This window comes from Callorhinus ursinus, unplaced genomic scaffold, assembly GCF_003265705.2.
Source record: "Callorhinus ursinus isolate GAN/ISIS: 27379988/994484 unplaced genomic scaffold, GSC_fseal_2.0 scaffold28, whole genome shotgun sequence".
Taxonomy (NCBI): Eukaryota; Metazoa; Chordata; class Mammalia; order Carnivora; family Otariidae; genus Callorhinus; species Callorhinus ursinus.
The window spans coordinates 15,806,766-15,832,278 of record NW_027397090.1 but is presented as its reverse complement, the minus strand read 5'-3'; the positions used below and the strand labels follow the sequence as shown (position 1 = coordinate 15,832,278).

The window sequence follows — 25,513 nt, the reverse complement described above, 5'->3', positions numbered from 1 at the left end:
TAACAATATAGGATATGAATATGTTCTTTCAGATTGATAAAACATGAGGAGTTTATATTACAATCTGGGGCAGTGTTTCCCAAAGCAGGTTTCTACTATTTTCTTCAAAGCATTCCTTAAAAATTCATAGTTAAATAAGGTTGGGAACACTGTTTTTCGTATACCAATTCCTGGATTTTTATGATGCACATTAGCATATTAAAGACCCCAGAGTCTTATAATAAAGAAATCTGCAGCTTTATTTCATTTGACGAAATAGAACTTTTACATGACAACAGAACTTTTTCTTGTTCTGTGTATATGCTACTGATTCTTCTAAGTAGTGCCTTGTGGAACACACTTTGGGAAATTCTATTTAAAAAGGGACTAAATTAAGTTATTCAAGTAAATCTGTAAACGTCGCTTTCCCGCAAATTGCTTGTGATCCTATTAAAAAAAAACAACAAAAAACAAAAGCTGCTGAGAAGTAAAATTTTGGTGTAAATTATTAAAAAGAAACACAAGAATCACAAAAAATATACAAAAGAAGATAATCCACCAATTTTAGGAGAAGAATCTGATAATCTACTATGAAGGCCACTAAAAATAAACAGTTGTAATTTAAAACACTTACCATACAGGGGTTTACAGTGAGTACACTCTTGATAAACTGAAACAACAGAATGCCTGGCTGTTTAACTATACTCTTGGAGTCAGACTCAATTCCAGTGTTGTAAGCACCAAATCCGCTGACTACCCATAGGTGATAGCCTTCTGCACCCCAGCTCTTGGAGAGAAGGGGAAGAAAAATCAGGTCAATGAAGTTTGTTATCCTTTCCTAGCTTCAAGTATTCAAATCCTGAAACAACCAACAATAGCATTACCAATGACTTCTAAAGCCTGGAGAAACTAATTGAATCTGTAGCCCTCTCCAGTGGAAACCACCATCACCGCTCTCCGCCTGGAAGAATGAACACACTACATACCAATCTTCACCCCAAATCCTAAGAAATGCCGACTGCTCTGTATAACTTCTCCATTAATTTAACTGCCTCTCAAATACAAAGAAATTTCTTGCAGAGGAAGACCCATGTGACCCAGCTGAAACACGACAAAGCTGCACCCAAAACAGATGCAGTCTTGTACAGAGCAAAGAACATTCAAATGGAAGCTACGAGACTAAGGTTTTCATTCCAGCCAAGCTGCCATCCTATTGTAGTACCTTGGTTAATTTACTTGGTTTTCTCAGGGTATACGTTTCTTCCTTTACAAAATGAGAAGGTTCAAGTAAACTCTCCAGGGCCAATTTTAATATTCTGTAACTACATTCCATGATAGCTTTTTAGTTTTTTGTTTTTGTTTTAAGGTCCCAATCTACAAGGTCAAGAAACTAGTAGAGGGAAAGTAAATTGTTGCTAAATTTCAAAAGCTTCATAGAAGTTTGGCTCTCCCACAATAAAAGTTGAACAGTTAACTAAAATGCTTAGATTCTTAGTTTGTGATTAAAATATCAACTTAGTGAGGCTAATAACACTGGTTCTTACATGCCATTCAGAAGCACTGAGAGGCAGTTATAGAAATCATTTGTTCAAAAACTTATTTTAAAATATGGAGGTGGAGCTAGACAGCAAATGGGCTCCTTGGTGGTGAAAAACTAGGAACCACTACTCAAGGCAGTCATGGTGGTTTTAATTCTTCAAGAAACCCAAGATCAGAAAATGCCTTCCTCTGTGGAGCAAGGAAGAAGGTAAATGAGTAAGCATCACAGCCACTAATCTCACAAAGATGGTGCACAGAAGGGCTACAGGAAGAAAATGTTCTTATGTAAAGACACGGGTTACAACTCACTGTTTTCTACAGAAACTCTTAAAAATATGTAATAAATAAAAATACTGTTACAACAGTGACTTTAATTCCCTTGACAGATATCTATGGAAAGTTTTAAAAATATGCTCAAATAGTGTCCAAATCCTCCAGGAAAAACACCCAATGAGCAGTTCACTTCATGTTAAAAGAAGAGGCCATGAGAAGTGGGTGCTAGTGAGTCACATAAGGAATTGAGGTATGCTTGGGAAAAACAAAGGCCTGATTTGAATATTCACTATGTTTACAAAGATGGCAGGGGTGTGCTAGACACATACAAGCAAAACCAAAAGCAAGCAAGTACTGAAAATTGGGCAGTCTGATTTTTAAAAATACTTTTATCAAAGCAAGAACTGTGTAAGAAGAATGTGCTGAGATTAAAACAGCTTTGTAATTTTATCAGGCCAAGAAGAGGAAAAAAAGGGCAGAAGAAAAATCAGTTTTTCACACTATATACATTATATATATGTATACACATGTGTATATATGATATATACACACACACACACACACACTTTTTTTTTTTTTTTTTTAAGTAGGGTCCACACACCCAGCATGGACTCCAATGCTGGGCCTGAACTCACAGACCCTAAGACTGAGACCTGAGCTGAGATCAAGAGTTGGACACTTAACCAACTGAGCCACCCAGGCGCCCCACACCATACCAATATTTTACAGAAAGTACTTACCATAGAGCTGATCTTAAGGGGATCCTTTTTGGTCCCATCAGACCTATAACTGTAACAGAATAGAAACTCGATTTAAAAAAGTCTTCTATTACATGTAATATTTGGCTTTAGTTTTTTTAAAAACTCAAATTGATTCTGTTCCTTTAAAACAGAAACACATACTAATGCATGAAATAGGAGACTGCTGGCTGATATACCTAGGTAGATCACTGAGACATAATCTTTCAGGTCCTGAGTAACTTCCTGACAGGGTCATGCAATTTGGAAAGGAGTATTCATTTTGTCAGGACTGAGGTTCAGAGTAGCATAAGGAGTGGCAGAGATATCAACCCAACAAGATAATGTAATTTTCCATTTCCTACTAGTTACTTATGTACATGGCTTATTGTTCTTATTAGATCATAAGCTACTTGAAGGCAAAACTGTATCTGATTTACATGCTATCATATGTACTTAAGGGGTTCAACAAACAAATGCATTTTACCGAATAAACACTGAGTTTTAAAAGGATGGATGTTTAGAGAATCAGCAAATTCTGAACAAAATAATTCTGAACCTCACAAATTGTTTTGGGGTTAAGCATCAAATAAGGCAGAAGGGTAGCTGTATGACATAAAATTTCTGTATATGTGTATTTTCTCAGAGATAAATGGAGTTATTTTATCTAAAACTTGTCTTTATTCACTCACGCAAAATCTCCTCCAAGCGTACAAATCAGCTGGGCTCCAAACACACTCCATAAAGAAAGGCCTCCATTTTCCCAGGTCACTATTACAACACTATTGTCAGGAGACCATTTGACCAATTTAACAGCTCCTGTTTTGTTCCAAATATCTGTTAAGAAATTGTGAGAAGAGTTAAAAACAAATGATTCCTTCAGAAACACTTAGTATTTTTTTTTTATAATCTATACTTTTTCAAGTTGCAATGAATAGAAAGACATGTCTGCTTCAAATAATGAGATGAATCCTATTCATTTAAGGTCACATAAAATGAGTAAGGCCATTAGCCTTGATTGAAGCAGAACAAACTCACCTGCCAAAACATTTAAAAGAAGTAAGAGCCATTTTGGGCCACTATCAGCCCGAGTAACTATAATTGTTTTAAAAGTCTTTGGCTTTGGTCAATTCAGTTTCTGTAAAATGGGGATAATGCTTCCCTTCAATGATTCAAAACTAAACGTCAAAGTAGTTTGCAAAGTAGAAATAAGATGTAAAATAATGTCGTACTACTATCTTCATGCTCTAATGGCAATATTCCAGGGATCCAAGTTAAAATAAATTGAAGCTAAACTTCTATCAGGATTACGTAGGTAAAACTCCAGCTTGAGTACTCCAGGCATTTATATCATCTTTTAACTAATAATTGTTCTTTCAATCCCATAATTTCACTGTGTAGTAAAACCCAAGTTTCCCTACTGCAGAGTATTTTCTGTCAGCAATTCCAAACCAGCTATCGTTATCACTTTCTTTAAAATTCTTTTCATTTGCAGTATTAATACATTTTGGCTATAAAACACAGAAGATCTGCTACCAAAGGAGAGGTATATAGATTTTAGTCTACAGAAGACAGGTTTGGTGAACAGAGAGGGACTCCCTTCTGCCTATGTTTGAATCCTCACATTAGCAGCCCCCACCACAATGAATAACCATGTTATTCTTGTAGATGAAAAATGGGAATATACATAAGAAACATCCTGTCTTTTTACTATACACCTGTCCAGGAGAGAAATTTAAAAACAAACCAAGGGGGCGCCTGGGTGGCTCAGTCGGTGAAACGTCTGCCTTTGGCTCAGGTCATGATCTCAGGGTCCTGGGATGGAGCCCGCATCAGGCTCCCTGCTCAGCAGGGAGTCTGCTTTCCCTCCCCATCTGCCTCTCCTCACCTCTCATGCTCTCTCTCATGCATGCGCACGCTCTTTCCCTCTCAAATTTTTTAAAAGTAACAAAAATAAAAACAAACCAAGAAACACAAAATCAAACTGAAGTTTACAAAATGAAAGCAATTCCATGTGCAAGAAAAAAAATATGGGCATTCACTATCATAAAAGGATGTTCACTGAAAAGGAGAGGTTATAAACAGTGTACCTAGTACCCCATGTGAAATATACATACATGTGCAAATATGCATACCCACTTTCCAAGTATTACGCACATATTAAAATCTAGTTGCAGAGATCTATAATAAAATATCAATGGTGGTAAACCTAATCTTCACGTGTCAGGATTACAGGAAATTTATCTAGGTGGTAACAACCTACAATGAACGTAGATTTTGATATAATCTGCATATTGAGAAAAATATTAAAAAGTAACCCACAGATGTTTTGTTACAGAGCTGAACTTACAAGAAAGAAAGAGGTCCAGAAGCCAAAACAAAAGAGAAAACCTAAAATGAGACTGGTTAGTACCTGGGCTGAGGAAAGGGTTGGAAGCAGGGAGGGGAGAAAGCTTGGAAATACAGGGACAGAGGATGAGGTGAGACCCAGCAATGACAAGGCCGTTGGGGTTTCACGTCCTACAGGAAGACAGAGAAGGCGTCTGAGTCCAGCATGGTATCGGGAGTGAGAGAGAAGAGAAGCCGAGGCATCACGTAAGGACTCCTGAGGCACCACGGCCAGTGAAACTCAGCCAATGCAGCCTGAAGGAAACAAGGAAGCTCATCCCTGCTTCCGATATACTGTCCTCCTACAAGTCTCCTGCAGTAAGCAGGTTTACAGCCTAAAGCAAACTGGCAGAATTCAGAGAGAGTCAGTAGGTAACCCAAGGGAGAAATGGCATTCCAAGAGCCTGCGAAAAGACAGAACAATCTGAAGAACTCCATACAGTGCTGAACAGAAGCAGTGAGAAGCACTTCCTGCAATGACAGAAATGTTCCTCCTTGCTTGGTCTAAGAGGCAGCCCCTAGCTACATGTGGCTAATGAACGTGTAAATGTGACCACGCAACTAAAGAAATAATTTTTTTTTTAATTTCAATTAGTTTAATAAAAATAGCCACATGTGGCTGGTAGCTACTGGGCAGGGCAACTTAAGTATGGATAAAAAAATAACAAACAGGCGGCTGGGTGGCTCCGTTGGTTAAGCGGCTGCCTTCGGCCCAGGTCACGATCTCAGGGTCCTGGGATCGAGCCCCACGTCGGGCTCCCTGCTGAGTGGGGAGCCTGCTTCTCCCTCTGCCTCTACCTGCCGCTCCCCCTGCTTGTGTGCTCTCTCTAATAAAAAATAAAAAATCTTAAAAAAATAATAATAAACAGATAAAAGGGCCAGAAATAACAATCAAAATTCATATCACTCTGTTCTTGCAGGATGCAAATCTGTCTTTACAGAAAAATACATGCAAGTCTTTAAAGGCTATCCAGTGAGAATGATAAAGACTTAAGGAGCAAATTTCTATTTCTGGCAGGAGAGCAATTAGACACCTGAAATGACTCTCCACACTGAAACAACGAAAATGCTGAATAGAATACTGGGGCGCTTGGGTGGCTCAGGTGGTTAAGCATCTGACTCTTGATCTTGGCTCAGGTCATGATCTCAGGGTTGTGAGATCAAGCCCTGCATCTGGCTCCACACTGGCCATGCAGCCTCCTTCGGATTTTCTCTCCCCTCTCCCTCTACCCTTCCCTCCTGCTCGAGTGCACATTCTTTTTCTCTAAAAATAAAATGCTGAATAGAAGACTTAGACACCTCAAAACAACTAAAAATTCTGGGAGGTAAGTGAGTGTACAAAGGGCTTCTGCCCTGAATTTTTCTGCCAAACCCTGGAGCCCCTGACTTCTATTTCTGATGACTCCCAGCACGTGAGGGACAGGAGATCAAGCTCAGAGCTTGGCCAAGGCAGGGTATCTGAGAGAAGATACCACATAATGGGTGGGGCACAGAAGGCTACATTCATGGTGTAAGGAAGAATGAGAAATAAACTCTACCATGTGGAAGGTAAAGAAATAGCAAAGGATACTTTGTTTCGTCCAAGAATGGAAAATAAAGAATCTCCCCTGAGAATCTGCAACCACAAGTCAGTCCTCACTCTAATTTGTAATTTGTACAACTTGTAGGATTCAAAAAAAATTACAGAGAATATAATGCAAACAGTCCAGACTGATGTAGTACTCTCACGTAACTTGCCATAAACACACACAAACCCTCTTTGGAAGAACTCAAATTCAATTTAGGTCACAAAGCATTCAAACAAATAAGTTTGAAGGAAATTAAGCAGCTCTCAGTAAAAAATCCTAAAATATATAAACAAATTCATGAGAACCCAAACTCAGAAAGAAAGGTTTCAGATACTGAGACTAACAAAGAATATAAAAGCCATTTTTTAATACCTAAGCAATAAAAGAATATTGAAACTAGGAGCAGGATGCATACAGATTAGAGAAGAGCTAAGTAAACCCTCTGGAAATAAAAAATACAGTAATTAAAAATGGACAGATTAAGCAGACTATTAACATAAATGAAGAAAGAATTAGTGTACCAGAAAACAGGGAAAAACTTTCTACAATACAGTCCAGAGAATCAAAAAAATGAAAAACGTTAAAAGGCAGGTTAAGGAACCTGTAAAAAGTACAATGTAAGTCTGATTAGATTTCCAGAAAAAGAGATTAAACAAGAGGCAATATTCAGAGAGATAATGGTTGAATATTTTCCAGAAGAGCTGGACAATATGAATCCTCAGATCCAGCAAGCCTGAATCTCAAACAAGATTTAAAAAAAAGGAAAAAGAATTAGAAAATTCTTCACCTTCCAAATCACAGTTGAAACCACCCCAACAACAAAGAAAAAATCTTAAAAGTAGCTAAAGAGAAAAAAATCCAATCTCCTGAAAAGGATATACAACTGGACCAGAGTTCCCAAGAGCAACAGTGAAACTGGATGGTAACAATAACTGTCCATCCAAAATTGTATAAAAAAGTTAAGCCATAATTAAATTACAAGGGCAAAATACATTTTCAGACCCCACCCCTCCCCCCCAAATTGAGTTTATCATCATAAAAAACTTCACTAAAGAAAATTCTGAAGAATGTACTGCAGACAGAAAATGGTCTCAAGTGGAAGGTGAGAGGTGTTAAAAAAGACATGATGGGGAAAAATACTGGTATACATGTGGGTAATACTAAGTCAACATTAACAGTTACATATTTAATGTTTCCTCAGATTTTGACATGAGACACCTTAGCTTCCCCTCCTTGAGGCTAAGGAGAATTTTATTACTGAATTAGATTTAGATGGGTGCCCTCAATTTTTCTGAGTTTTTTCTGACCCAAACATCAGAGAGGTTTGTATAGTTATACAGCAATTATTCTTAATATAGGAGCATATCTAAATTTGGGAGAGGAACAGAACAGTTTGAAAAGGGTCCCAATTACTAACGCACATATAGAACACAGTACGATATCAAATTCATGAGACATGTAGTAATGAGATTCTACAATGACCTCTGCAAAGGTCATTGGCTTAAAAACATATTGATTCATTCACATTTGTTAACTATGTGCCTCTCACTAAACTGAACTCGCTTGGTGTAAAGAGATAGATATATCCTACATTCTTACCATGAAGCTAGCAGAAAATAAGACCTGTAGGCTGCTAAGTTCAATAAAGCATTATCAATAAGAAAGATGTTATATGCAAAATATAATGAGGCACAGGAGGGAATGGTATTCTGCCTAGTTCATAAAATGAGATTTCATTTAAGCTTGAAAAACCAATATATATAGACCCTCCCTATAGAAATATGGGATATTGCAGGTAAAGAGAACAATAGGAGACAATGGCTAACTCTCAAGAATCTGCGGGTAGTTTGGTAAAGTGTCAGACTGCAGTTCCTAGGTCTACGTGCAGGGTATCCCTGAGACAATCTTCAAGAGAAATACAGTGATATATAGTATGTGATGGACACAATGTAAATTATTAGCTCCAGGTAGTTCACAGCTGCAACATTAGATTGCAACTACACTGAAACTGTACAGTGTCCAATAGGCACAAACATCCTACTAGCAAAAAATATTTTAAGAATAAAAATAAAATATTTTTCTTTCCATTTATGTGTATTACTTTTTGAAAATGCTACCAGGATTTAGACTTAATTACTTAATAAACAGAACTTTTGGCATTTAACATAGAGAGGCTGTGGTAAAATTATGGAAACCCTAAGGGCTGAGTGAACCAAGAAATGCTGCCAGAAATATTCAGCAAAAGACCTTATGTGCCACCTATGTGGTAGACACTGCTGGTTGGTTGATGCCACATCTGTTTCCATCCCCATTCTCTCTTGCCCACTTCTACCATAAAGGCTAGGAAAATCCCAAGGTAGCTAATGAGACATAATTATGGCCAATCAGATGTGAGTGGAAGATAGCAGAGCAGGTAGGAGGTGGGAATGCTTCTGAGAAACCTTTGCTTTCTTGATCAAAAAACCAAATATGCCCTGTTTCCTCCTTTCTTCCCTACTCAAGTGCAGAAGTAATGCTTGCAGCTCAGAAGCTACCCGAGACCATGAAGGAAAGACCAAATGAAGGCCGGCAGCAACTCATCTCTGGATTTCTTGCTAGCAGAGAAAATGAATCCTATTTAAGCCACAATACCTTGGGTATTCTCTTAGTTTTGGTCAAAAGCATTTCCAATGACAAAGACTTTAGACTTAATCCTATGAGGGTCCACTCAAGATTCACTAAGGGGTTCAGAAAGACACTGTTTTGTTTACTGCTGTCTATCCACCAGTTAGAGCAGTGTCTGGCCTACAGTATATATTTGATAAGGATTTGCTGAATGAATAGGTTGAATTGGAAGGCATAAAATAACAAGGGCAATGAAATCAGGTAAGAGACCAGAGCAAAATCCCTGGGCCACACGAAACACAGTTATATGTTTTAACTGTATTTGAACAGCATGCATCATTTAAAATCCAATCACTACACATACCATTACCTGTACATTAAAAATTAAAAATAAGAAAAAAAAGGACTCACCAGGATACTGTTTTGCTGTTAGCTCTAGTTTATGAGACAGCAGCATAGCTCCAGTAGTGTTATCTATTGTATAAACCTGTACAGAACCACTGTGAAAAACAAATAAGCTTTTAATGAAAAAAAGATAAATACAAATACAGAAAGCATTATTCTGTTATACGTTCTGCTGGTAAGAGCGTAAACCAAACCATTTTGTAAATAATTTGCAGTCTCATAAATTTGAACAAATGCATTATTTGTAATCCAGTAAAATTTTCCCTCTAAATATATTCCAGAAATATCCTTGTCTATGTTATCAAAAGGCATGCGCAATGTTCATTATAGTTCTGTGTATAATTGCAAAACAGAAGCAACCTGAATGTTCAGCAAGAGAAAGGAAGCATAAACTGTGGTATACTCACATAGTAGTCTAAGCTACAGCACTGACAGGACTTCAGTCACATGCATTAAAATAGATAGCCAGTATGTATATATGTAGTATAATTCTGTTTCTATTCAGTGAAAAACATTCAAAACATAGTAAATACACTTGTGGTAAAAATGCAACAAAGAGCTAATGGACACACCATTTCTGGTGGAGAAGGGGATATTAAAAAAGAAAGGGAAAAAAGGAGTTGCACCCGCCCTGGTCATGTGCTATTTCTCATGCTGGATGTGGTAATTTAGACAGATTTTCATTTTATTATGTTTTCTATTCAATATCATTTTTTGCATCTACACACAATTTATGTTATTCGGTGAACATGGTATATATAATGATCTCATTTAAGAAATCTTAACAAGGGCCAAGTTTAGGAAGGGCCAGAAACCGAAACTAAAACTTTGTAATATTGCTTCTAAGCTACATTTCAAAATTGATCTATAATGATCATAAAAAATACCATTTTTGCTTACAGAACTATTTTCAGATCAAAAATTTAACACAAATGTTGTTCTGACCCATATCCAGCCTGGTCAGCTCTTCTCAAGGATCAGGACTAGGGCTCAATAAAACACCTGCACTAAGAGGCCACTTGAACTTACCGCACAGCTCAGTGATGCTGTGTTTTTAAATCTTTCTCCTCTCTGTTTCATTCTGGGTAATTTCTCTTGCTATGTTTCTCAAGCTTCTTATTCTTTTCTTCTACAATGTTTGACATGGATCTTTTTTTATATCTTCCATATTTAATACTCAAAAGAGACCCTCTCCAGCTCTCTGGAGTTCCTTCTTTGTGCCACTCTGTTGTCTTTCGCTGTATGTCCTGAGTCCTCGCTGCTTCAGTCTCCCCAGATTTTCACTTCCCCATAACTCAGGCAATCTGCCAGGTTCTGTCTCCCCAGACTCGTGCTGCAGCCTGGAAACTCTCTCAAAGTAATTAAAAGCTAAGGCATTTGTAGAATTTTATTTGTTTCCCACCTTTCAGGGTCTCGAACTCATATTGTCTTACTCTTCCATATTTTTGTCCATTTTCTCCTCCACGTGGGAGAGAGAACCTGATGTTATTCCATCTTAGTCAGAAGCCAAATGCCTGGGAATAGGTATCTTTCCAGACTACCTGCCCAATTAGACACTTTGCCAGCACTAAGTAGCTAGCACGTATTTACTTGTTTTTCCTTTGCATCTGACAACTGTCAAGTGGGAACCCTGGGTTGCTGAGCTCTAACAAGTCAGTGAGGAGAGTCCAATATTTCTAATACAAGAAATAGGAGCTAAGTAAACACTTACAAAAGACTGACAACGAACCTTTTATGTATTCTATGATGCCTGTATTGTTTAAATTATTTTTATTTCCATTTCTCATTAACCCATTATAAGAGAAAAATATTTCTTCATGCATAGCACACTACTCACTAATCTCAAAGCAAAAAAAGATCTCTCCATAATAGAGATATGGCTATAATCACAAGTGACAAAATTTAGTATCACTAATACAAGGACAACAACATTATTGCCACATGGTGCCACAGCAAATACACAACATCACATGATAAAAATGTTTAACCAGGATCTAGTCAACCCCCCCTTTTTTTTTTAAAGATTGTATTTATTTCAGAGAGAGACACAGAGACAGTGAGAGAGAGCATGAACGGGTAGGAGAGGGAGAAGCAGACTCCCCACTGAGCACAGAGCCAGACGCAGGACTCGATCCCAGGAGAGTCAGGTTGTAAGACTGATCCCCTTGCAAATTGACATCCTAGAAGAAAGTCACCTTCTTACAGAGCTCGAAGGATACCAGCTACAGTTGAGTGTTCAGGGCAATTAATCCTGGTAAGGGCTGGAAGACCAGAACTAGAAGCCACTGGTCTGTTACGTCACACAACTACAATCCAAAACTTCCACCCCAACCCGGGGTCACACCAAAAAAAAAAAAAAAAAAGCTGGTACTCTCCCAAATGAAGAAAAGTGAGATGACAGAGGCTGAAGGCCGAGATTCCACCTTCACTGCCCAGGGGAAGGGCCAGAGTACATCTCGTGGGCTCTCCCATCCAGCCCCGGCAGCCCCGTGAGGCCGCCCTGACTGCAGGCAGTGTGGTACAGGGTGCCCCACTGCTCTTTTCAGATGCTCATGTGTCTGACTGGACTGGCTCAACAAGAACCAGCTTCAAGGTTCCAGTCATGACAGGTTTAGAGGAACTAACTGAAAGCCACTCTGAGGAAACGAGACACATTCAGAATGCAGGACATTCTATAAACTGGCCTGAGCTCTTAAAAAGTTAATGTCGTGAAAATAAGAAAAAAGGTATACAGGTTGTTACAGGAAAAAGGTGACTACAGGGAAACAATAACCAAATACAAATCATTAATTCTGACTGACTCTTGTTAAAACAAGGAGCTATAAAAGATTTTCTGGTGATAACAGGGTTAATTTGAATATGGAATGAGAGAATTAGATCTTACTTGGGATTTATCATTAATTTTCCCATGCATGACAAAGATACTGAGTTATCTAAGAAAATGTTCCCCCTTTTCTGGAAACCAAGAAACAATGTAATGTCTGTTAAACAGAAAATCAGATAAATAAATCAATCAAAACATGATTTTCACTACTGGCAAACCACATGGATGAATTTCACAATGCTGACTGAAAGCAGCAAGACCCAAAACATATTCAAGATTCTATTCCCATAAAGTTCAAAATCAGGTAAAACCACATTATGCTCTTTAGGAATGCATGCGGGGGTGGTAAAACTATAAAGACAAGGAAATGATCATCACAAAAACAGGAAATTGGTTACTTTTAAGTGTCTGGGGAGATGGGAGTTGTGCTGTAGGAAGCAGCAGGGCTGAAACTATGATCAGCTTGCAACACTCTATTTCTTAACCCAGTTGTGAACAGATGGGTGTTTGTATTATAATTATTTGTAAAACTGAATATTTGGACTTTGCACTTTCCTGTATGTTTTTATTTTACAATATGAAAGTTAAAAAGGATATTTAAATTTTAAGCCAATTTATTTGACAGTAATATAAAAGATACCAATTCCTAGAAAAATATAACTTGCCAAAAAGACTTAGGATCCTCAAAAGTTGAAAACAGAGGTACCATACGACCCAGCAATTTCACTACTAGGCATCTACCCCAAAGATACAAATGTAGGGATCTGAAGGGGTACGTGCACCCCGATGTTTATAGCAGCAATGTCCACAATAGCCAAACTATGGAAAGAGCCAAGATGTCCATCAACAGATGAATGGATAAAGAAGAGGTGGTATATATATATACAATGGAATATTATGCAGCCATCAAAAGGAATGAAATCTTGCCATTTACAATGACATGGATGGAACTGGAGGATATTATGCTGAGCGAAATAAGTCAATCAGAGAAAGACATGTATCATATGATCTCACTGATATGAGGAATTTTTAATCTCAGGAAACAAACTGAGGGTTGCTAGAATGGTGGGGGGTGGGAGGGATGGGGTGGCTGGGTGATAGACATGGGGGAGGGTATGTGCTATGGTGAGTGTTGGGAATTATGTAAGACTGTTGAATCACAGACCTGTACCTCTGAAACAAATAATACATTATATGTTAAAAAAAAAAAAAAAGAAGAAGAAGAAGATAGCAGGAAGGGAAAAATGAAAGGGGGAATCAGAGGGGGAGATGAAGCATGAGAGACTATGGACTCTGAGAAACAAACTGAGAGTTCTAGAGGGGAGGAGGGTGGGGGGATGGGTTAGCCTGGTGATGGGTATTAAAGAGGGCACGTTCTGCATGGAGCACTGGGTGTTATGCACAAACAATGAATCATGGAACACTACATCAAAAACTAATGATGTAATGTATGGTGATTAACATAATAAAGTAAAAAAAATGACTTAGGAAAAGAGAAAATCTAAACCTTAAATCTACTTTTAAAACTGAACTGAATCAGTAATCCAAAATTTCCCACAAAGAACATTCTAGGCTCAGACAGCTTCATTGACAAATTCAAGCACACACTCAAAGATAAACAGAGAGAGAAACAGGTCTTCAATTTGCTTTATGACACAAGCATAACCTTGATTAATTAGCAGAGTAAGAAAAAGAAAGATTACAGGTAAAATGTGCTAATAAACATAGATTTAAAAATTCTAAAAAAATTGTGACCGAATCAAATCCATAAATTTGAAAAAATACACTTTTCCTTCTTTCCTATACTAAGCTAAATTTACTTTTATTTCTACATTTATCTCCTGAGAAGCAGTGTGTTGGATTCACCACTTCACAGATTACTGGTGTAAAGAATGTAATGATTTATAATAGTGTATTATTATACACAATAGTGTAAACAATAGTGTATTATTTACACTAATCAAAATACTGTGATACTGAACTTGATGTAGCTAGAGGTAATATTAGATGTATGTTCTACAGAACTACTAAGTCTCATTTTGAGGGCAAAATGAAATTTCCTATTTGAGAGGGTTTTGAAGGCTAAAAAAGCACTCTACATACTGTAAGGCAGCACTATGAAGATTCTAATACAATCTTTGTACTGGAGCTAGAATATAAGCTCAACAAAGTCAGGTGTCTTATTCTTTTCTAACATATCCCAAGTGCTTAGAATTGTGCCCGGTGCATGGGGGACACAAAGACATTTGTTGAATGAATAATGTGTATTCAACTTTACTCCTAAAACGTGCATTATCAGAATTAAAACAAGAAATTGATCCTATGTGAGCTTTAAATTTGCTCATTAAGGCACATCCACAAATTCAAAGGCAATGTCAACACTGATGTCTTAAAAAGGATTATTTTTTTCTTTCAAGATTTTATTTAAATTCTACTTAGTTAACACATAGTGTAGTACTAGTTTCGGGGTAGAATTTAGTGATTCATCAGCTGTATAGCGCACCAGTGCTCATCACAAGTGCCCTCCTTAATGCCCGTCACCTGTCTAGCCCATCCTCCCCACCAATCTCCCCGCCAGCAACCCTCAGTTTGTTCCCTACTGTTGGGAATCTCTTACGGTTTGCCTCCCTCTATTTTTATCTTATTTTTCCTTTTCTCCCCTGTGTTCATGTTTTGTTTCTTAAATTCCACATGAGTGAAATCACATGGCATTTGTTGGGGCACCTGGGCGGCTCTGTCCGTTAAGTGTCTGACTTCGGGTCAGGGCACAGTCTCGGGGTCCTGGGATCAAGCCCGTGCCTGCTCAACAGGGAGTCTGCTTGTCCCTTTCCGTGTGCCCCTCCCCCTGCTTATGCTCTTTCTCTCTCAAATAAATAAAACCTTTTTTAAAAAAACAGACATCATATGGTATTTGTCTTTCTCTGACTTATTTCACTTAGCATAATACACTGTAGCTCCATCCACGTCGTTGCAAATAGTAAGATTTCATTCTTTCTGATAGCTGAGTAATATCCCATTGTATATATACCACATCTTCTTTATCCATTCATCAGTCGACGGACATTTGGGTTCTCACCATGTTTTGGCTATTGTGGACATTGCTGCTATAAACACTGGGGTGCATGTGCCCCTTCGAATCAGCATTTTTGTATCCTTTAGAGAAATACCTAGTAGTACAATCGCTGGATCACGGGGCAGTTCTATTTTTAACGTTCTGAGGAACCTCCACACTGTTTTCAGAGCGGCCGCACCAGTTTGCATTCCCACCAACAGTGCGAGAGGGTTCCCCTTTCTCTGCATCCCTGCTAACACCTGTTGTTCCCTCTGTTGTTCTGACAGGTGTGAGCTGGTATCTCATTGTGGTTTGATTTGTACTTCCCTGATGATGAGTGATGTCGAGCATTTTTTCATGTGTCTGTAAACCATTTGTATGTCTTCTTTGCAGAAATGTCTATATTCATGTTTTCTGCCCATTTCTTAATTGGATTTTTTATTTTTTGATTGCTGAGTTTGATTAAAGTTCTTTACAGATTTTGGATACTAGCCAGAAGGCAGGCTTATTTTAAACAAAAAAAAATCTTCCTGATCTTCTTTTAAATATAAGGAACTTAAATTTAGACTGACTTAATCTTTTTAATTTGTAACTCAAGTTACAACTTCCTACCACTGAAGAAAAGCTCACCTTTAAAGCTTACTTTAAAACACTCAATATCCTAAATCTGCCCTTTAAATCTATTTGCTTCAATCTAATAAAATGCTTTCAGATTTTACATTAAGGCTGATTCCTAAATTATGATAGACATGAAAAAGTTTAGAAGTATGTTTAGAACACTTTACATTTAAAAAAAAATGTAAAAAAAAGCTCACTATTTTTGACGATGACTCTTAAAATGAAAAAGTCAATTACCTTGCACAACCAAATGCCATGAGTCGATACTTGTTATTTACTGCTACACAAGTTCCATCAACAACATCTTGTGGCCAAACTCCATGAAGCTGCTATAATAAAGAAAAGTAATGAAGGTTTTTAAAGTGCGGTCCAAATATACTGTAATCAGTATAATTCTCCTTCAATAAACATACAGTTTCATTCAACAAATATTCAATAAATGAATGAAATTATTAAGCTTATATGTTATTTTATTTTGACTACAGAAAACAATAGATTCAGCTCCACTGTTTTTATTTGTCAAATCAAGGATGTCTTAGATTATAAATTCTAAGACAAAGGTCATGATGACTATTAGTTTAATAAGCACAAAAACACAGTACACTACAATATAGAACTATTTTTCGATGACTGCAACAGTAAACACTACAAGATCCAATTACAGCTCTGTTTAAAATACTAAAGATTTTATTTAATTCCCAAATGAGCTATATAATCAATTATCTAAACATGACATATTTGCTTCCTTTTTTGTAGGAATTTTATTTTTCAATTTTAATAATAGAACTAAAAACTATTTTAGATGACAAAATGTGGTAAAGATAGCACTGAGTATTATTTCCCTGGACCACTGCTTAGATTAAAATTAACTGATTTCTGTAACAACTATTTTCCAGGTGCCCACTATTCATCCAGCACTGCTCTAGGTGCTGAGAATGCGGCAAATATTCAAAAACACCAAAATCCTTGCCTGTATCCTTGCCTTCTATTTGTTAGGAGGCTGTCAAGTTAAAAAAAAAAATTTTGTACAGTACACTGGAGATTGGTAAATACTATAGAAAAAATTAATAAAGCAATTATAAGAAACAGTATGGGAGAAGGATACAATATTAAACAGTTCCCCCCATGCAGGTACATTTTGAGGAAAGTACTCAAGGAGATGTAACAAGTACAAAGGCCCTACTGTAGTAACACTTAAGCACGTTCTGAGTACATCAAAGAAGCCTATGCAGATGGAGTGGAACGCAAGGACGGAAGGAGGAGTCGTAGTAGATGAGGTCACAGATGTAAAAGGAGGCCAAACTTATAGGGCTTTGAAAGCCACTATAAAAACTTCTTTGGCTTTTTCCCTAATTTATATATAGGGAGTCACTGGAGTATCTTTAATTTTTAAAAAGTTTTCCATTATGAATAATAATATATTAGAGAATACAAAAAAACAAGATTGTAAATCTCAATAATATCACAAAGTAAACACGTGTGGAATTAGCTAGTACTCAGGTCAAGAATTATCAGTATCTGAAAGCCCCCCAACAGTGTCCCTCCTGATCAATATACCCTCACCCTACCACAGAAGTAACCAATATCCAGACTGAATTGGTAATCACTTCCTTCTTTTCCTTTAGACCAAGAACATGCATCCATATTAACTCTAATTTAGAATGGTCTATGTGTTTATTTTTAATTTTACATAAAATAATGTCATAGCACATATTCTTTTGTGTCTAGGTGCTTTCACTCAGCACATCTGTGAGACCCATCCAAGTCACCACATACAGCCCTGCTGGTTCATGCTCACTGTAGCCTCACATACTGGGCTTATTAGCTCACTGGCCCTCCGCCTCCCTTGCCTGGTGATTCTTTGCGGTCTTGTTAGCTCTCCGGAGCCTTCAGGCACATTTAAAATTTTTTTCCTCCAGCTTTTCTAGTTGTCTTAAGTAGGTTTTGTCCTAATTATCTACTGCTACTAGATGGTTCTGAGAAGAGGAGTGGCATAATCTGACATATTTTAATACATCTGTTAAATGCATCAAAAATGCCAAACAGAATTTTTACAAATCACTTAAATAATGTCTACTATAAATATGTCATTAGTTTAGGGGCGCCTGGGTGGCTCAGTCGGTTAAGCAGCTGCCTTCGGCTCAGGTCATGATCCCAAGGTCCTGGGATCGAGCCCCGCATCAGGCTCCCTGCTCGGCAGAGAGCCTGCTTCTCCCTCTCCCTCTGTCTGCCACCCTGCCTACTTGTGCTATCTCTGTTAAATAAATAAATAAAGATCTTAAAAAAATATATATATATGTCATTAGTTTATTTTCCAATTACCAGTAATATACATATATTCTCGTAATGTGTATTTTCTAACTTATTTAATAATGTTCATCTGCTTTTCGTTATCTTTTAGATTCTTAATTTACTGGAAAATTTTCTTTAACCAAATACTAATAAAAAATGATAAAAGCTATGCGGTGCCTGGGTAGCTGTCGGTTAAGTGACTGCCTTCGGCTCAGGTCATGATCCCAGGGACCTCGGATGGAGTTCCGTATTGGCCTCCTTGCTCAGCAGGGAGCCTGCTTCTCCCTCCAACTGCAGCTCCCCCTGTTCGTGCGCGTTCTCTCTGACAAATAAAATCTTTTTTAAAAAATTACAAAAGCTGATACTCATAAACGAATCACTTTTTCAGCCCTCGGATTTTTGTTTTCAATAAAAACATTTAAATCCCAAACATAATTACAAATATACCTTGTTAAAAATTAAATTCCTCAAAAGCTTATTTGTATTCTTATATATTGACATGTTACCACAAAGGTACTATTTAATACTCTACTATGTGAATAAAGATGATAATGAAAAACAGTGTTAGGAATATTAAAGCTGACACTATGTAGAAAGCAATACGCCCTTAAAAACTTAAAATATGGGGTGCCTGGGTGGCTCAGCTGGTTAAGTGCCTGCCCTCAGCTTAGGTCATGATCTAGGGGTCTTGGGATTCCCTCTCCCTCTCCCCTCACTTGTCTCTCTCTCAAATAAAATTTAACATTTTTTCCTTTAAAGATTTTATTTAGAGAGAGAGAGAGAGAGACACAGCGAGAGAGGGAACACAAGCAGGGGGAGTGGCAGAGGGAGAAGCAGGCTTCCCGCTGAGCAGGGAGCCCGACGCAGGCCTCGATCCCAGGACCCTGGGACCTTGACCTGAGCCGAAGGCAGACGCTTAACCCACTGAGCCACCCAGGCGCCCCTCAAAAAAAAAAACTTAAAAAAATCTTTTCCAGTTAAAGACAGTAGACTGAATATGAATATTTAGCTTCTCTGACTCTTAAAGCCCCAACTTTTCAAACATTTTTTCAACAGCGTAAACTGACAAGGACAACGAATGGGACAGGAGGTAGTATCAGAAAATTGTAAAAAGCTAGGTAGCACATGGATGAGTAGAATCCTTAATCTGCATTAAAGAATGTTGAGAAACAGCTAAATTTACATTGCAGGGTGCACAAAAGGCTTGAGGATTTAGATTTCTCAGAAAGGCTGGACTTAAAAGAGTAGGAATTTTAGTCTTTTAAAGCCTATTTAAGCATCAGCTGGGTGTTCCCATATCTTCCCAATCTGAGCAGCTAAAAAATACCCCACCTTCACTCCAACAGAAAACTGGAGATTTTTGTTTGGAGAAAAACAAAATAAAAAATTTGGTGGTCTCTGGACCACACTGAGAACATAGATAAGTGAATTCAGACCCTCTAAAATTTAACACTTCCATAATTTAAAACCCAGAACACTGGGCCAGCCAGGTATATATTCTCTAGAAAGAACTGCAGGACTCTCTTCCAATGAACACTGGATACAGAAAGGAAATAATCTAGTTAGCTCATCCTATGGTGAAGATTAGGGTCAACCAAACCCAACAAAATCCACACAGCTTTCAGTGAATCCAAATTTTTACTTTGGGTCTCTGTCACAGAAACCAAATTCATATGTTAACTAATCATATATTAATTAACCATTAACTGTGAAAAGATCACATAAAACTAAAGGAAGGAAGGAAATCCTCAGGTGATGGATGAAGGAAACCCAAAAGTACAACTGTGTTAAAGGTACAATGAGCAAGCAGTCCAGTTTGGAGCAAGCCAGAAGTTTCCAAAAGAAATTTCTTCAAGATGAAACAAACAGAACGCCTAGTGTGTTCGAAAGAATTGAGAAGATATTTACACAAACCGCAGACAGTGTGGGGTTGAGTTAGTGGTAAAGTGGTAAAAAATAAACAAATGTAAAGAACAATTAGTAATTCCCAATGGGAAGGGAAATGTGTAGGAAAGAAAAAATAATCAAAATATATCACATGGCTCAGGTACTAACAGGTACCTGATAAAGTAATAACAGGTACTAATACAGCATAACAATATAAACCATGATTAGTAATTAATCAAAATCACAGTAACTGTACTAGGAAGATGGGAAGAATATAAGAGTATGGTAGCAACAAGGAAGCAAATGGTCTCTTCCCACAGCGGGAAGTCAATAAAAAGCCTAAAAACTGAGAATCATAGGGGAAGGGAGGGAAAAATTAAACAAGACTAAACCCAAGAGGAAGACAAACCATAAGAGACTCTTAATCTCAGGAAACAAACTGAGGGTTGCTGGAGTGGTTGGGGGTGGGAGGGATGGGGTGGCTGGGTGATGGACACTGGGGAGGGTATGTGCTATGGTGAGCGCTGTGAATCGTGTAAGACCGATGAATCACAAACCTGTACCCCTGAAACAAATAATACATTATATGTTAATAAAAAAAAATTAAAGAAAACACGGAGAGTACAAGATAAATAAAATAACCAGTAAAGAAAAACAAAGTGGATGCCTCTGAGAATGGAAACTGGGTGTAAAGACAGCAGGAAATAGGGCAGGGAACTATCATTTCTTTTCAACATATCTAATAGAATTGTCTACTTATATTATTTTTAAGTATTATATATATTAATTTGATTTTAAAAATTAGTTAACAATAACCCTAAAATCTTAAGGAAAGCAGGGGAGGGATTTAACAACAAAAACTAAAATTAATAAATGTAAAATAAAGAAAATAAACATTCCATAGTTAAAGTCTTACCTCTGCAGTAAATCTACTTGACACTGGTGTAATAAATCCAATTTTACCATCATTAAACACAACAGCAAACCCATCAAGTGTGGCACAGTATTCCATGTCTCTGATGTGCACATCTGTAAAACCCAGGAATGAACCTGCTGATGAAAACATAAGTACATGAAATATGAATATAAATATAGTAAATAATGCCCTCACATTTTTGTTTACAAGCCCTGTAAGGACAGTTAATACGGCAAAAATAATGACCTAAGAACACCAAACAATTAAATCATTCCTTCCTACACACACACACACACACACACACACACACACACACACACACACACACACACACACACACACTCCCCTTGTATAATGAATTCCCAAGTAGAAAAATGAATGTAAGGACAGTATTAATAGGGCAAAAATAATGACCTAAGAACACCAAACAATTAAATCATTCCTTCCTACACACACACATTCCCCTTGTATAATGAATTCCCAAGTAGAAAAATCAATGTTCATCCATAGCAAATACCTAAGCAGATTATATCAAATATCAAACATCAGGTTCTACTCCATGCAGAAGGTATAACTACCTCTAGAAGACTGCAGATCTGCTGAAAAAGGTACTGTGCAAAGATTAATAGCTTTCCTTCCATTTGTCATTCCTTCCCAGTGAATAAGATGAAGAAGTCCATCAGAAGTAGCAACGAGGAGATCTTCAAGCACAGACTGCAAACTGTAGGGAAACAGGCAATTTAGAACCAATTATCTGTTAAAAGAGCATACTGGGAAAGCAATGAGTATGAATATAATTGCTCTGGAGAATATTCATAGAGAGAAGATCATGAACCGACTCACAGAACTGTCATTCATCTACAACTTAGCTATCTAGTAGGTTCATATAAGTATAATTTAATCTAGAATCAGAAATTCTGGAAAAAATAAAAGACTATGGGCAGCCATTGTCCCAAACTTGATCAACCAGTTTTCTAAAAACTAGAAACACTGAAACAGCAAATTCAAAGATGGAAGGAAAAATGAAAGCTGACAAGAAAGGAAAAAGGCAAAGAAACCATAAAAAGAACAACTTATGACAGGCTGACAATCTGGAGCCATAAAGCAGAGGTAATAATCCTCTAGCCCTGGCCAACAGAACCTTCTGCAGTGATGGAAATGCTCTGTATCTATACTAGCAAACACGGTAACCAGCAACCACACGTGGGGGCTGTACACGTGAAATATGGCTACCGTGACAAAAGAACTAATTCTTTTTTTTTTCTTAAGATTTTATTTATTTATTTGACAGAGAGAGAGAGACAGCGAGAGAGGGAACACAAGCAGGGGGAGTGGGAGAGGGAGCAGCAGGCTTCCTGCCAAGCAGGGAGCCTGATGTGGGGCTCAATCCCAGGACCCTGGAGATCATGACCTGAGCCGAAGGCAGATGCTTAACCATCTGAGCCACCAAGGCACCCCAAAAGAACTGAATTTTTAACTTTGTTTACTTTTAACTAATTTAAATTTAAGGAACTTCATTTGACTAGAGGCTATTTTATTGGCACACACAGTTCTAGACCCCAGTATTTCTAGAGCATCATTGAGTCTCACATTGTTCATTCACACAACAAGCATTTATAAAGCCCATGCTCTATGACAGGTAATATGATCTGCGTTAAAATCAGTAAATGATTTTTGAGATTGCGAGGTGAAAAAGTTTCTTCCTTCAGAAGACTGCTCAGTTGACTTGAGAAGTAATTATGGAGTAAGATCACAGCACTTAACCTATTTACAAAGAGATTTAACACACACTTACCTAATGGCAAATAAATGCTCACTTTGCTTACTCTTATGTGCCCAGCCCCTAAGGCAGCAGTGCTAGTTATATTTGGCACTAAATGCTTGTGGGAGGCAGCAGAAGGGACAAATGGAAAGAGGAAAGGGGAATCTATGAATGCCAGTGTGAAGGTACCCGCACAGAGAAAGAAAAGGAGAACCAGGGACCAGTGGAAACTGCTCTATCAAGAAAGCCAAGGGAGTAAGATGGACTTAAGAGTACCCAAGAGTATCAAATGCTAGGAGCGCCTGGGTGGCTCAGTCAGTTAAGCGTCTGCCTTCGGCTCAGGTCATGATCCCAGGGTCCTGGGATCGAGCCCTGCGTTAGGCTCCCTGCTCAGTGGGGAGTTTGCTTCTCCCTCTGCCCCTCACCCCACTCGAGCTCCCTCAAATAAATAAAATCTTTAAAATATTTAAGAAAGTATCAAATGCTATAAAGAATTCAAAAAAGAATGAAAAATGTGGTGTCTATAATATATACTCTCTGTTATACACTATTAAGTTTTCTTTCATAGTTACAAGAGTATATTTCAGAAATATTTTAATCCATAATGGCGGGGGGGGAGTTGTAATGTTTTAATTCTTAAAGTAAACCCTCAATCCTTTACAAGCTAAGTTCAATGACTCATCCCCCAAGGAGTTCAGACAATGAAGAACTGTGTTTTCTTCCCTACTATAAAAATATTAAAAATAGAATAATATGTCCCCTTACCCAGCTCCATTTCTTGAACTTCAGAGTATTTGTAATCAATTGAGTTTACGGAAGGTTCACCTCTGAAGTATTATTCTTCCCCTCCAAATTTACATTTTAGTGTAAAATTTATATGTAGCACGTAGTGAATAGAACATAAAAAAATTGTTTTGTATCTGCTGCTACATGTCAAGAGAAGCAGTTTACTGGAACAGCCCCCAGTTTACTAGGGATCCTCAGTCAGCAGGAGTCTGCCTAGGTTTTCTCCAACTATATCCCCCACCCTGTTCCTAATTCCCTAGAAGAATCACCGCATATGACAGGAACAAGATCAAGGTCACCCTGCAGTAACTGAACTGCCTCCGAGGCAAAACTCAGTACTCTTCTGACAAAGTTAATAGAATTCAGAATCTCTACATTGTCATCTACAGTGCTATGAAAAAAATGACCAGATGTGTGAGGAAACAGGAAAATGGGACCCAGAGTCAAGAGAAAAATCTACCCACATAAACAGGCTCCGTCAACCTTGATGTTGGGATTAAAAGATAATGACTTTAAAGTAACTATGATAAGCATGATAAAGAATCCACAGGAAAATATAAAATCCCCCTCATTCAACTGAAAGTAAACGAACTCATTAAAACAAAGGCAGATATGAGTCGTTAAAATACTGAGTACTTCCATAAAGTTAGCAAACAGGCGTCAGTCCATGCCACACAAATACGTGCCCTCTGACTGCCAGTGACACAAAGATCTAACAACTAAAGGATTAACTCTTGGCATAAGGGGATATCAGGATTCTGTACCAATATGACTGCTATCACATTTCTTTTCATGCTGCACTGGTTTTTGAGTATTTTGAAAATCAACCCTGAGTATAAAAATACACAAAATATACATAAATATACTCTGAGTTATATCTTCAGAGAGCCTCTCCAATCACTGACTTTGTGGGCTTTTTAACAGATAACTGATATCCCAAAGGTGCCTCCCCCACCTAATTTAGGATCTCAGAAACATAATAGTAGGATCTTGAAAGCAGATTAGCATTTCTGATTAATCAAATATCCTTAATGGGAAATATCTAATTCATAATGACCAATTCTCAAATATGTAAATATATTTAATGGCCTAACAAATATTAAATACTATATACTACATAGGGCTTTCCTAAGTCCTGGGGAGGAAGATATAGAATAAACTGTGGTACTTACTAGTATTTATTATGTGGTATTAGAGAAACAGACTAAGAGTTTTAATTATAAATTATATTAGCACTTCTCACCTTTTAAACATTCTCAATCCTCAAATAATGACAAATGTTGGATGCTTACCATTAATCCTATTCTTTCTTCAAGCAAAACCTAAAAGATGGCAAAAGTCTTGCCATATTATGTCTACAAGCAACAGTTTAACCATTATCTGTAATTCCATATGACTTATATTTTTGGTCGTGGGCAGGAAAATAGTTGGTTATAAAGTCCAAATATCATGTCTTCTCCGTCAACGCAAGATCCCACAGCTTATCTCCAATCACATTTCCAACAAGTATGCATTACAGGTGCTAATAATAATACTGCTCTAAAATGCAATTATTTTTCTCAAGTTCTGAGATAAATCTTAGAGATTTCCAGTCACCTAAACTTGTGTATTAAAAACTAGCACCTGACTAAAACAAACAAACCCACATTTGTACAAGATGTCAGGATTTCTTTTTTTAAAGCCTTTTTCTATCCCATCCCCATGAGCCCGACAGCTTGCCAGTGGGTAGAGGTAGAAAGCCATGCTTGCGCAGTGCCGTCCACAGACATTCCACATTCCTTATGTACCAAGTTACACTCTTGAATCTGTGCTGAAATTGCATCTGAGGTAGAGTAACTTTCCAACCAGAGCGATTGTAACTCGAACTCAATGCTCTGTAACCC

General features: G+C 37.6%; 1 protein-coding gene across 3 annotated transcripts in view; it reads right to left on the bottom strand.

Annotated features, from left to right (window-relative positions):
• RIC1 (RIC1 homolog, RAB6A GEF complex partner 1) overlaps positions 1–25,513 on the bottom strand; it is a 169,676-nt gene that overhangs the window by 35,324 nt on the left and 108,839 nt on the right. For 2 of the 3 annotated variants that reach the window (XM_025891346.2, XM_073878169.1), the window contains exons 5-11: positions 21,661–21,803; positions 21,083–21,219; positions 16,225–16,316; positions 9,500–9,588; positions 3,221–3,365; positions 2,532–2,580; positions 614–766 (exon numbers count right to left, since the gene is read on the bottom strand). In XM_025891346.2, coding sequence (XP_025747131.1) covers positions 614–766; positions 2,532–2,580; positions 3,221–3,365; positions 9,500–9,588; positions 16,225–16,316; positions 21,083–21,219; positions 21,661–21,803 — 808 coding nt within the window. The remainder of the gene's footprint in view (positions 1–613; positions 767–2,531; positions 2,581–3,220; positions 3,366–9,499; positions 9,589–16,224; positions 16,317–21,082; positions 21,220–21,660; positions 21,804–25,513) is intronic. The other variant, XM_073878168.1, reaches the window with a different exon arrangement.